General features: G+C 44.9%; 1 protein-coding gene across 11 annotated transcripts in view; it reads right to left on the bottom strand.

Annotated features, from left to right (window-relative positions):
* ablim1a (actin binding LIM protein 1a) overlaps positions 1–9,875 on the bottom strand; it is a 40,310-nt gene extending 30,435 nt beyond the window's left edge. For 10 of the 11 annotated variants that reach the window (XR_015109553.1, XR_015109554.1, XM_086181078.1 and 7 more), the window contains exon 1: positions 7,528–8,087. Coding sequence is in view for 9 of the 11 variants with exons in the window: in XM_086181078.1 (XP_086037204.1) it covers positions 7,528–7,762 (235 nt within the window). In the remaining 2 variants the exon portion in view is untranslated. Of the gene's footprint in view, positions 1–7,527; positions 8,088–9,548 lie in introns of those variants that run through there. The other variant, XM_086181076.1, reaches the window with a different exon arrangement.
* Positions 9,876–12,883: the final 3,008 nt, after the last annotated feature.

The raw sequence follows: 12,883 nt of genomic DNA, 5'->3' as shown, positions 1-12,883 counted from the left end.
AGCTCTAAATAGCTGAATGCTACAGTGCAAACCGTTTGTTTTGGGGCAGGTACACAATAATAATTCACTGATAAAGACCGAGAGAGACTTCCAGTCCAGCCACTTATCTGAGAGGAGACAATGGTGACTTCATGAGCTGCAGAAGCCATTGTGTTTGCAGAAGTGGAGCTGATGAAGGCCTTGGCTCTTCGCCTCAGAATAGCAGCCCATTCTTTCTCCACTGTCCTGTCAAACTGATAGATGCCAGACAGGGAGGGTGATTGGCATGATGTATGGCTGCAGCCTGGTTCTTTCTTCTGGTTCTCATGTTGTTCGTGTTGATTTAGTCTGTATGTTTTAGGTCAGTGGCTGTCACTTCCCGACCGAGCACTTATCTCATCTGTATATTCTGGTCCAGTGTACCAGCTGCACAAACAGTATGTGTCTATGTGTGTGTGTGTGTGTGTGTGTGTGTGTGTGTGTGTGTGTGTGTGTGTGTGTGTGAGCCTGTGATGCATTGATGTCTGTGAAAGGGTTTATCTTCTCTTTCAGGGAGTAGACACTGGCAAGCTTCAAAGATGAGACACCACTGCAGTTGTCTGCAGCACTTTGCAAAATCAGGGGAGGCAGCTACAGAGGCGCACTGACATTGGACTTTTCATGTTAAGAGAAAACATTCCGATTATTGACAGAGAGAATTCTGGGAATTGATGCTTACTTGCAGGGATGTAACAATTATCGATGTCACTGAAGCATGGTCAGCAGAGCTGCTTACTGTACGCAATAAATGCAGAGAACAGAGGAGGGACGAATCAGATGCACATGGCCCAAATAAATTACAAACTATTTCAAAGGTATTCTTGGCTTTGGAAATAGGACAACCACCTGCTAGCAGTCAAAACGCTAACACTGCAGTCCCTTGATTAAGATTAATCATTCTAAGCACGCAGAATATTTTATTTTATTGTATCATATTTGACCTGGTTCTGCTCAGGTTAAGATCCATCTATCCATCCCTTTTCTATACTACTTATTTGATAAAAATTTTGTGTGTGTGTGTGTGTGTGTGGGGGGGGGGGGGCTGGACCCTATCCAAGCCGACATTGGGGGAGAGGCAGGGTTCACCCTGAACGGGTCGCCAGTCCTCAGGGCCACCAGGAGCAATTAGGGGCTCAGTATCTTGCTCAAGGATACTTGGACATGGTCACGAGGGAAAGTGAGAATCAAGCTAGTGACCATTCGATTGCTTGACGGCCACTCTACCTCCGGGCCATGCCGCCCCGCCACATTGAGGTCTCATCTCTATTTAAGTTGAAACAAAGTAAAAACCTTCCCATTGGCCTCTACTTGGACCCAGAGAAGCCTCCTGCCACTGACACATGCCAGGCGTCGGCAGGCAAGAGAGTGAGTTATAAGTGCACGGAAAACTTTCAGGGGCATTGTGGGAGATGAACATGTGGCAGCCAGAGGTTATGGGTGTTCTGCCAGCAAAGGGACCCAATGGCAAAGGCCTTTATTTGTGGCCACGAGTCAAGTCCACATCAAGAGAACACTTCTTGGGCCGGACGCCACCTCCGGCCATCAGCACGCTGTCAGATAGATAAACAAACCTACATATCTGTCCAAGAAATCTGTAAACATGTTTTTTCGTGAGAAAAATATTTTCAGACCAAGCACAGAAATATCTCATGCCCACACATAGAACACAAACTCTGTCTGCAAGAGCTGGAAGATGAAGCGAAGCACAGGAGGGAAATATATCACTTTAACTCAAGACAGTATTACGGGAATGTAATATCTGCTGGTGATAACGTATAATGACTCACTATTGTGATTAATTACATCATAGTCATTTCCAGTCCACTGGTCTAAATGGAAAGGTGATCTAATGGTTTCCTCCTCCCATCACAGCCATTAATGTGTCAGATTACAGATTCACTTTTATTACCTTTACAAAATCAGTTCCACGTCAGTTTTTAGATCATTTATTTGTCCGTAGCGGCATTGAATCATTGCTGTCATTTCTTTTAACAGGAGACTGAGACCTATGTTGCTGCTTGCTGTGACTCATCCTGACAACAGTCCACCTCACGGTAACCACGTCCCCACAAATGACCAGGAATGTTAACATCGGCGAGCCGCGCTCCTCAACCTCCTGCCTAATTCATCCTACACGGCTGACTGACCTCCGTTATAGGAGGAAACAACCACCGTTTTTTCTTTTATCAGGACACTATGAATGAGGCCACAGCTGACAACAATGGAGTGTACCTTGTAGATGGTCACCATGGCAACGGCTGCAGACAGACTGAGAGAGAGAGAGAGAGAGAGAGAGAGAGAGAGAGAGAGGGAGAGGGAGAGGGAGAGTGCAAGAGAGATAGAAGTCCATAGCTCTGCGCAGTGTGGATCTCTACACAAGTGCTCCACTTTTCTCTGTATATTGAACACTTTTAGTCCGACCTCATCAAAAGGTGCATCATTTTAAACAAAAACTGCGTGAATGTAGTGACGTTTGATATTTGTTGTCAAGCTGCTGTACAACATGACAGATGCTTTGTTCCACCAGACACATTTACATAAAGCCTGACGCTGCCAAATTAAACAGACTTCTACCCGAGCATCAGCTGCTCGAGTGCATCCGAGTCTTAGGACGGTCAATCGGATCCTTAGAAGTTGCAGGACAGACAATCATGTGGTCTTTTTGTTCTGCTTCACACCCACATAAAGAAAACCATATCACCATGACTCTGTCGTACAGCTGCATGTCCAATATCAAATCAAAATGGATCAAACTGAGCAGTTGAAACAACCAGACGCACGTTTGAGCCAATCTAACCAGACACAACATAGTCAACAACACGGCTGACAAAACAAACGCCATGAAAACACACACATCAGACACACATGTGTATACACACTCCCTGACTGTTAGAATACCTTTTTCTTTGACCATGACCATTGGAATCCAGGTAAATCTGCACCAGAAATGCCTCTGAGTCCTGTTCACCAGCAACACAGGAGCTGCTAGATCCTTTTTTTAAGTCAAGCCTGAAGAGCAAAAAAAAAAGAAAAAAAAAAAAAGAGCCAAGACACCAGAGAGAGGGGGGGAGAGAGAGACAGAGAAGGAGGAGAGAGAGGGGGAGGTGTAGGCACGAAGCTCTCCTCCTGAAAACACCGCTACAGTGTGGGGTTTGCCTCCCGACTGGCTGTTTTCCTCCCATCCCTCTCCTCCTCCCTCTTCCCCTCCTGCTTTCTCTTCCTCTCTCTCTCTCTCTCTCTCTCTCTCTTGCTCAGTCTGTTGTGTCAGCCACCTCCTCACTGCAGCAACCAGGTGGCTACCGCTAATATGTCACAAAAAAAACCCCAGAAAATTCCCAAAACACACTCCAGAAGTGTAAGATATACACCATTCAGAAATATGCAATATATAACATATCGTGTGCATTTATGATATGAAATATTCAATATACAGTGAACTCAGAAACGTGGCAAAAGTAAGATCTATTCTTACGTTCAGACGCAGAGAGAGCATCCTCTTATTTCCACATGACTTGATTACTGTACGGAAAATCATCTCACCAAAAAGCACTTTGACCAGAGGGCACTTGCTCCAAATCGCTTTTACTGTTTTAAGTGTTGATCCGTCTAAAACCCTGTGTTTTAAATTGTTCTGGTTTATAACTGTCAAGCCCTGTGTAACTATGTTTTGAAAGGCGCTATATGAACAGCTTATAATACCACGAATATTACTTCTTACAAGAAGAAGAAGAAGAAGAGGAAGAAGTAGAAGAAGAAGACATTGCTGGAGTTATAAAATGAAAAATCAGAATTACAATAACTTTAAAAATGCCACTCTACTGCTTATAAGCCATGTAGGATATAACATTGCTGGATAACTCTGTACTAGCAGGAGAAGGCACCAGGCTGAGCTCCATTTATCTTTAATTGGAGTATTAACCATGCCGCTCATTGGTTCAGCTCAGCAGAGATAACCGCGTTTGCCAAATATTAAAAGCACCAACTACAAGCTCCCCAGAGTAACGAAGAGTAAAGCTGCTGATTTCTTTTGTCTTATGTGGCAGACACAGGAGGTGGTGATACCACCATGTTACCACAGCTAATACTTCACGTGAAGTCAAAGATGTGTGATACACCTGATCCACAGACAGCGAAATTAAATTCTAAATTAGGAACCTCCAAAAAGTGACACATGTAAAAATCAGTTGAAATCACATAAACAAATGTACTCATGTACAAATGTAGAGGATTAAGAAATTAGGGATAATCAAACCAGGTCCAATTTACACTGTCCTACCAATCATGGTGCAGTGAAGTTGTTCTAGGCATGTGCAGGAGGGCAAGATGTGCCGTTAAAGGTCGAAGGTCAGACTTGCCGTGATCTCTTGTGTGAGCTTTGTATTAGTAACTTCAGGGTATCCTGTAGAATCCAATTACAGAGAGCACGGGAGAGCGGGTTTCTGGCGGAGCTCTTATATCATACGCTTCTAAAATGGACATATTACATACAGGATATCCTGTTCTAATTCAGAAGCCATTCTCTGTCATCAAGTGCACAATAACCAAGACCCCCGAAGCAACGGTGACGGTAACTGTAAAACTGCAGGCATCAAAATGACCGAGGCACTTTTTGCACATGTTGTTTATGGTGGTCTGCTTCTTTTATGATCCCACAATGTGAAAATAACCTTTAAATCACCAAATCTGACCTGCTCTCACACACATAAAGTTTTTATTACATCATCCTGACAATTTCAATCAAGCTGCACAACTTCAATTACACTCGACAGTATACCGTGTTAATAAAGTTCCTTATTCCCCACTTGAGAATCAAATAAATTCACAGAGACACCATTAGAGACACAGCAGGGCATCATTAACCAGTCACCTATACTTGGATTGACATTTAAATGTGCAGACAGGAGGAAATAATATTGATAATTTGGCCATGAAACATCAGCTGGGGGGGGGGGGTGTGCATCATTTTGCATCACATCTGGATTTGCTGATGCAAGCATGGCATTAAGATTGCATTTATCCACAGCAGCACCAACTGTGCCACCTGCTGGACACCCGACACTCTGTCTCTACAGGGGAGTTTTCCTCTAATCAGGCGATGCAGACCTGCAGAGGGGAAAATAGTTAGCAAACATGTTTTCAGTGCTCCACCCTTTTATTTATTGTGGAGGCAGACTGACACACACACACACACACACACACACACACACACACACACACACACACACACACACACACACACACACACTTTAAAAACACCCCTTTCCAAGGTTGGCTCAACACCATCTCCTCTGACAAAAGCAGAGGTTTATGCTGCCGCTAACTAATTGCTACCAACAGGAAAAATGTCCTATAACTATTGCCTGTTACTGCCTCTTTGCAACACCAGAGCCGTGATCACGTCTCCTCTTATTATCACGTCTGCATACGAGCTGCCGGACATCCATGCCACGAGGCTCGCCAAGAGCCATTCCTGAGTGGCAAAGCCTATTATCCATGGATGAAAGGTTACTGTATTTGGCTCACCTTTGGCTGATCCATGTCTAACTATCCATTAATAACCTGGCCGGGGAACTTTGCACTGCATAGCCATCAGATCATGAAGCCAAAGGGCTGTTATCATATGGCAAATGCATTTCATAGACAATAATAACCATCATTTGATGTGCTATTATAGAATTGGGCAGTCAATGTAGAATGCAAGCATCTGCTCTCGTATCTACACGTCCTGTGTTGAGAGACGATTTCTCGATTTCTGCAGCACTTTTGGAGAATAGACAGACTCTCCCCTCTTCATGTGGATGACAGCACTTGACAAGCTTGTTTCCATTTTAAAAAGGAGTTACAAAACAGTGAGCAACCACGTTCACTTCCTCTTCACTCATGCTACATTAATATTCCTGCTCTGCAGCTACCCTTGCATGCTACAAACCACTCATGCCTCAACCTTCATTAGTAACAGATAATTTCTCTTTGTAACTCAATATTTTGCTCAGCTGTTCCTGACTGAGCCCCACTGAGGATTAGCCAACGGATTCCTTTTTGTGTCACAAAATGATTCCAGGTTTCATCGAACAAACTGTGACATCTGGATGATGCCATTCTGGGAGGAGAATGACTTGCACTTTCAATAAAAAGCCCTCAACTGATAATATAATGCAGATTTGTTTGGAGTCCATTATACAGAGTGAATGCAGTTTTTCAGTTTGGGGGGTTTCCACTCTTAATTTCAGGTTAAAGCAATTATGTCACCTAAAAAAAGAAGAAGCATATTTTACCTTCCAAAAACTCACAAATAAAGAGATCACTAAGATGCTTTTTCACTGCTACATCGCTTCTTTGGTGAGAGGAAAGAAAGCAGAAAAAGCTGGCCACGTTTAGCTTGAAGCTTACAGTGACTGATGGCTAACAGCAACACCAACAAATCTACAACAAAAGCATCCTTTTACCATCACTCAAGCACATCTTCTGTATCCAGCGCTACGATCAGTAGTCCACAAACGCTTAGATCTAGCTGTAAACCAACTGCAACCAAATCACATCAAAGTGATTGTGGATTGCTGAGTGTTCAGGTGGATAAATTAACATTTTTTGGGATAATTTTGCTGCTTTTTTTGTTGCTGCAGCAGTTGTCAGCCATCAGTCACTTTAAGCAGTATCACTTTAAACTTTAAGAGAGGGGAATTTGTTTATTTCAGAGTTCATTCATGATGGAAGACTCCACTGAAACTACAGACAATCGCTGATGATTTCACTGAATAAATGTCATGTCTTCCATTAGTCCCGACCCTCTGTGACCTTTCACTATCGGGTCAATTTGCATCAATGAACCTGTTCTTGCTGTCAATATCTACCCCTGACATATGACTTCAACCATGAAGAAAAAAGGAGCTGATGGTGTCTTTGATATTTGCAAACAACTTAGAGCCAAGCAATGATGAATGTACTACTGTGTCTGGCATAAAGTCAGAGAATACATAAGGTCTGGAAATCTCGATTTGTTCTCATGCCCATGTTGTAATCCTGATGTAAGCCACCATGTCGCCTGGTCATGTGCTTGGCAAAACACAGCAGGTCGGCCTTGCGTTATGATGCGTTTACATTATATAACTAGGTCTGTGATTAATTTCTGGAGAGTTTTTTTTATCATTTGCAGTGACAATGTTTGGTGTCATGGAGTTGCGATTGCGTAAGGAAGGAGCCATCACACGTACGCCCGGGTCAAGTGTGAGAAGCCCCATGAGGTGTAATCACTCACTGTCATCCAATTACAATAAAGTAATCTCCAAGCATCGACTAATCAATTCACTTGCAAAGACGGCGCGAAGCAGCAGCAAAACGGACCTGCAGGACTGGTGGATGAACCAACAGCCACTAAAGAATGAGCACGGCTGAAGGAAACATTTTCAATTATCTCTCATTGATTTCGTTATCTTCATCAACGCGGGAGATAAATCAGTCACAGCGAGTCAGAGGAAGAATAAAAGTCTCAGATCAACTCTGGTGTCCTACCTGTAGCAACATCGTTCAGCCTCTCACTGAGGTAGTAGTCCTTGGGGTTCAGGTAGGGCAGCTGCTCCATGTACTGTTTAGGAATGAGGTACAGGACCTCAGCAACATGCCCGTCCTCAATGATGGACATACGCTTGACTGAACTCTTGCGTTTCACCCGCACGCGGTCCACGTTGTGGCTGCGGCTGGAGCTGCACAGTTTGCCCAGGGTGTTGAGGTTGGGTAGAGTGGGCATGGTGCCCTGCTCCCTTTCTACCGTCCCACTGACAAGGGTGAAGCACTGCAGGTAGATGTCTGCCAGCCTCCAGAGGGGTCAGACTCAGACCCGCTCTAAGGTGCAGTCCCCTTCAGACATGAAGAACGGGTGGCGTTCATAGAGGCACAAATCAGAAGCCGGAGCTTGATGGCAAGATGCGCAGCAGCACATGCTAAAAATCGCGGCGATATCCAGGGAGATGATGAGCAGCAACGCCTCCACCTGTCAAATCAGGTCTGCAGCCGTGGCGTGCTGGTATCCACCTGGAGGTGGGGGCTCAGGCAGCAGGTATGACAAAGCAGTCTCCCGCAGGTGGAGCGGAGTGAGACACAGGGAAAGAAGCTTATAATATGAGTGTCTTCAGCCCAACCAGACTGGTGCCTTAAGCAGCTTAGAGCTGACGTCGAGCCTATGATTATCTTCTGGGTGGGGTTAGGTAGTTCCACATCAGGTTAGCTTGATGGAAGTGTCACCGCTTGAGGGAACCTGGCATGCATCGCCACACATCTGGAAGAGACCCCTGTTTCCCGCGTTCACATTTAAGAGAGTCTAAACAACAAAAATTCATTGGGAAAATGTTTTACGACTGATGTTACTTCAGCGTATGGGAATATTTCTGCGTGACTGGTTGAAAGTCACGCAGCATCGCAATGATCTAAGACACACGTAGAGGACAGATGACTCTGGGAGTTTGCCAGACCTTTGCAAGGTCAGAAGCAGCAGCCAACAATGCACATGCCCTCTGTTTATCATCAGCATGTTCCTTCAGAACAGAGAGGATACTGTAACTACATCAGCAGCCAGGTGGAAACATCACTATCATCCAATAAAATCACCGTCAAGTAAGATTTAGTACTGAGTGAGAAGACAAGTTCTGTGTTTTTAATCTCCTAACCATCTAACGTTTGTCTCAAGACAGATATCCGCAAAGAAATGTACTGATAAACTTCCCTTCTTTCACATTTTTATAAAAATTCCTCACATTCACCGTCTTGGAGGATCAGTGAGAGGTACGCTTTGCGTCATCGCCGTGTCCTGGTGGGAGGTGAAATGATAGACGATGGCGAGGGAGAATCAGAGCAAACTCAACAAAAACAAGATAAGCCCCCTCGGCTCTGATGTGGTTAAACCCAAATCAAGAGTTTTTCTTTTTTTCTTTTTTTGCTGCAGAACGCTTCCACACAGAACAGCCATCTAAATATGCAGCGATTCAAAAGCAAATAAACAGAAAAACTCCCTCCACCAAAAGAAAGAAATCACTGAGTAACGTATTCATGATCAGCAGACAATGACTATGCATAAAATATCCTGGCAGTCTGGAGAGGTCGGGCTTGGCCTGCACTTCAAATGTAATGAATTTCCTCTTTGTCTGAGAGGGTGAACAGAGATGGGATGTCTGGAGCTCCCTCCTAAACATTTATCAGGACACATTATCAGTTACTGAGACAGATGCATCTTCATTCACCAGACTTTCTTTCCAGATAAAAGGGAAAGTGTGACTCCTCCACCCACACATGCAGACACATGGACCAGAGTGGAGCTGAGGACATGCTACTGTGCTGCAGTGAGCCACTGCCCTCCAGTTGTCATCCACTCTGTGTTAGCTATGATACAGCGACCCGCACACTCACATGTCAACACATACGTGCTGGAATACAAGTTAGCACGCAGGAAGAAAAAAAAAAAAAACAGCATCGCACAGAAAACATTTTCAGAGAAGCAAAGAATCCCCCTCCTTCTCTCCTCCCTCCCCCTTCAGTCTTACCATCCAGTCCGAAGCAGGAGGTGATTTTTTGGGCGTAGTTGCAGAGCCCATCGTAGCCAGGCTCCTGCCTGACTGTATTCCTCTCCCCCATCTCTACACACTCCTACACACACCGTCCCGTCCGGCAATGCTTCCACTCCTTCCCTCGCTCATCAATTATTCAGTCTTTCGCCGGGACACATGCATGCGCGCGCACACAGAAACACTCACACACACTAACAGACACACACAAAAACACACGCACACACACAGAAAAGTGCTGATGCTGAGGGTCGTGCTGGTGGAGCAGCCCTCTCCAGCGGTCAGATAGGGAGGAGGAGGCATCAGATTGGGTTACTGCAGAGTGGAGCCGTTCCTCCTTTTTCACCCACCATTGATCAGCCGACTCACACCGCAGTGTAACAGGTACAGATGTGCTAACCCTGCTGTGGGTGAGGGCGGGGCAGCGGAGGGAGGTAGAGCAGGTCCCAGGAGGGCTTTGTCTGCTGCGAATCACTTGATGGTAGCACGATACCCAGACTATTAAATTTAGATCTTAGCATGGAAAAAGTACATGGCTGGTCTTTTTAAAATGGGAATAAAACAGATTTAAACGTCACCCCCATATGTGGTACTCTCAGCCATGGAAACCACAGTATAATAGAACTGCTCAGCTTGAGTTTGTTGTTTTCTAATTATCTAATTACTTTTTCACTCATTTCTCCAATCCCTCATTTCTGCATCATCTGTTTTGGTTCTTTTCTCTGTCTTTTTTTTTTCCCACACCAGCCCTGGCACATGTCTGCTTGTATTCGTAAACGGAAGAGATGGCGTAACGTTCAGCTGATCATATGAGTACAATATTGATATATTGGCTGTGTGTATCGAAATCTTTCCATAGGTCCCAACTACCCACAACAGAAAACTCGCTAACAAACTCTCAGTTGGTGTGGGGGCAAACGCAGCAGTCTCAGGGAGGTAAGAGAGACCTGGATGGATTTCATGAAAAACAAAACAATCTACAAAACAGGTTCAAGGCAGCAAGCAGGTAGAGAAAATCAGGTGAGGTGAACTACAGGATCTGGCAATGCAGGGAATGAGAAACTGAACTACAAATGACAAATGTCACAACAAGAAACAGGTGTGAGAGCGGGAGGGCGGGGCGGGAGCTGATTTGATGAGGAAGACTGGGAACAGAGCTGTGACTGGTGCAAATGAATGCACCAGCTGGTCACGCTCTGCCCTACCGTGAACAAGTGTGGAGGGGTTATAGTGTTTGTCTCCAGCCCAGTTCAGAGGGTTTCTGGATTAGTGAGCGTAGGACTGGATGGTGAAGGCGTGGCTTATTCTGGATGCTGCGCTTTTGTTTATAAAACAGACTTTTATGGACAGGTTTCCTGTAGTTATTAGCCATTAGCTTTGAGCTAAATATGCATGGCTGGGTCTTTCTTCATTTTGGAGTCACAAAGAAGTGATGCAATGGTGAGCAAAACATCTTTGTGAGCTTAAAAATGTTTCCTGGGTACTTGAAAGGGGAAAAACATTCAATGAGTAACTGTCTTGTGCTTGGCAATACTCCCAAAAGAGAGCAAGGAAAACAGAGTCCCCACTTTCTCTGGGCTGACATAAGTCCTCATGACTTCCATTCATACAGAAACAAAACAGTAAAGAGTGCAATCTACTGTACACTAAAACTGGATTTAGTTGAAAAGACGAAAAACATTAAATGCCTTGAAAAAGCCAATAAAGTCAGGACTGAAATATGACGAGTCGACTTAAGTAGTGGAAGAGAACTGAACAAAAACATGACCTCTGCCATGTTTAAGATTCTGCGGTGGAGTTGAGAAGAATTACCAATAAATCCATCCACATACGAACAGCCAACTAAAAGAATCAGTGGCAGTAAAACAGCTGCCTGTGAAAAAAAAAAAAACAAGTGGAAAGATTATTTAAAATGGCACAACCGCGGAAATTTTTTAGGTGAATTCCCACATTATGATGGAAAATGTAAATGAGGGATGAGAAACACTCAGCTGTCCCTAAAATGAGTTCATGTGACCCCCAACTCAAATTCATAGGCGGTTGCTCCCAGGTTGAGACGGCATTTCTTGAAATAATACACAGTCGACACCAGCAGAATAACAACTGAAAGAGGTTGGAGACAAAAGTAAACAGCCATGGAAACATGATGAGGCTGAGAGGCCCAGCCAGCAGCAGCCAGGCCCGCCAGTGCGTATTTAAGGTGGGGTCACTAATGGAAGCGAATCGGTGCCAAGGTAAAAGATGAGGCTGAGAGCACAGCGCTGGCTGATGCTCGCCGACACACTCAAGGAGCTCCATCCACCCCACCATCTCCTATACCGCTTATTCATGAAGGGTCATGGGGGGGGGCTGGGGGGCTGGAGCCTGTCCCAGCTGACATTGGGCATCAGGAGCAGTTAGGGGTTCAGTATCTTGCTCAAGGATACTTGGACATGGTTCTTGGGGGAAGTGAGGATGGAACCAGCGACCCTTCAGTTGCTAGACAGCCACTCTACCTCTGAGCCATGCTGCCCCCCTCAAGGAGCTCCTGGAAGGGACGGAAATGTTTCAACTGCCCAACAAGTTTCAGCTCTTAGTCGTCTTACTTCAAGATATTTACAACAACACCACAAAAGTCTTGAGAGATGATATCCTACCCTGGAATGGCTTCCAAAGCAATGTGGTATTTTTGCCATGGTGACCGAGGTCAGGAACAGAGACAGGAAGAGTCACTGAGCCTCCCACGAACTCACGGGGGCGACGCTAGGTGACGTAGCGCTGTGGCTGGATGATGTCAGTGATAATGACAGCCAGCTCATGATATCTGAATGATTGAGAAGACAGACTGAGATGGACTACTGCTGCCAGAAATCTCTGTTTGTCAGGTTTGAAGTGTGGCAACCCAGGGGGCCTGAGCTCTGAGGGTCTAGGGTGTGAACTGGGGGGGAGGGAGGATAGCATGACCTTGGCACAAGCTACATCCTCCTGGTGAAACTCCTCATCATCAGGCGAAAGGATGCACAAGTAGTCAGTGGTGCTCCATGGAGCAGCAAGAGGGCCAGGACAGCTCTGAACTGCTGAAGTGCAACTGGGGAGGAAAATAGCAAAACCAAGCCCTTCTAGTTGTTTATGACATCGTTCGTGTGTTAACAGCCTGTTTTGGCTCTCAAATACCTCAAAATACAAAATACAAAACGTATCACATTATAAATATTATATTTACTATCCTATGATAAAAGCTCACCAACTCTGGAAAATGTTTGACATACTGCTTTAAAAATGAACTTCAGCTGTTAATTAATCACATCTGCGCCGATTCTTTTTCTCTAAAAACA

Source organism: Aulostomus chinensis, chromosome 16 (assembly GCF_037954235.1).
Source record: "Aulostomus chinensis isolate RoL2024-O1b breed Wild chromosome 16, RoL_Achi_v1.0, whole genome shotgun sequence".
Classification (NCBI taxonomy): Eukaryota; Metazoa; Chordata; class Actinopteri; order Syngnathiformes; family Aulostomidae; genus Aulostomus; species Aulostomus chinensis.
The sequence above is the reverse complement of the archived record's forward strand: the minus strand, read 5'-3'. Positions and strand labels throughout refer to the sequence as shown.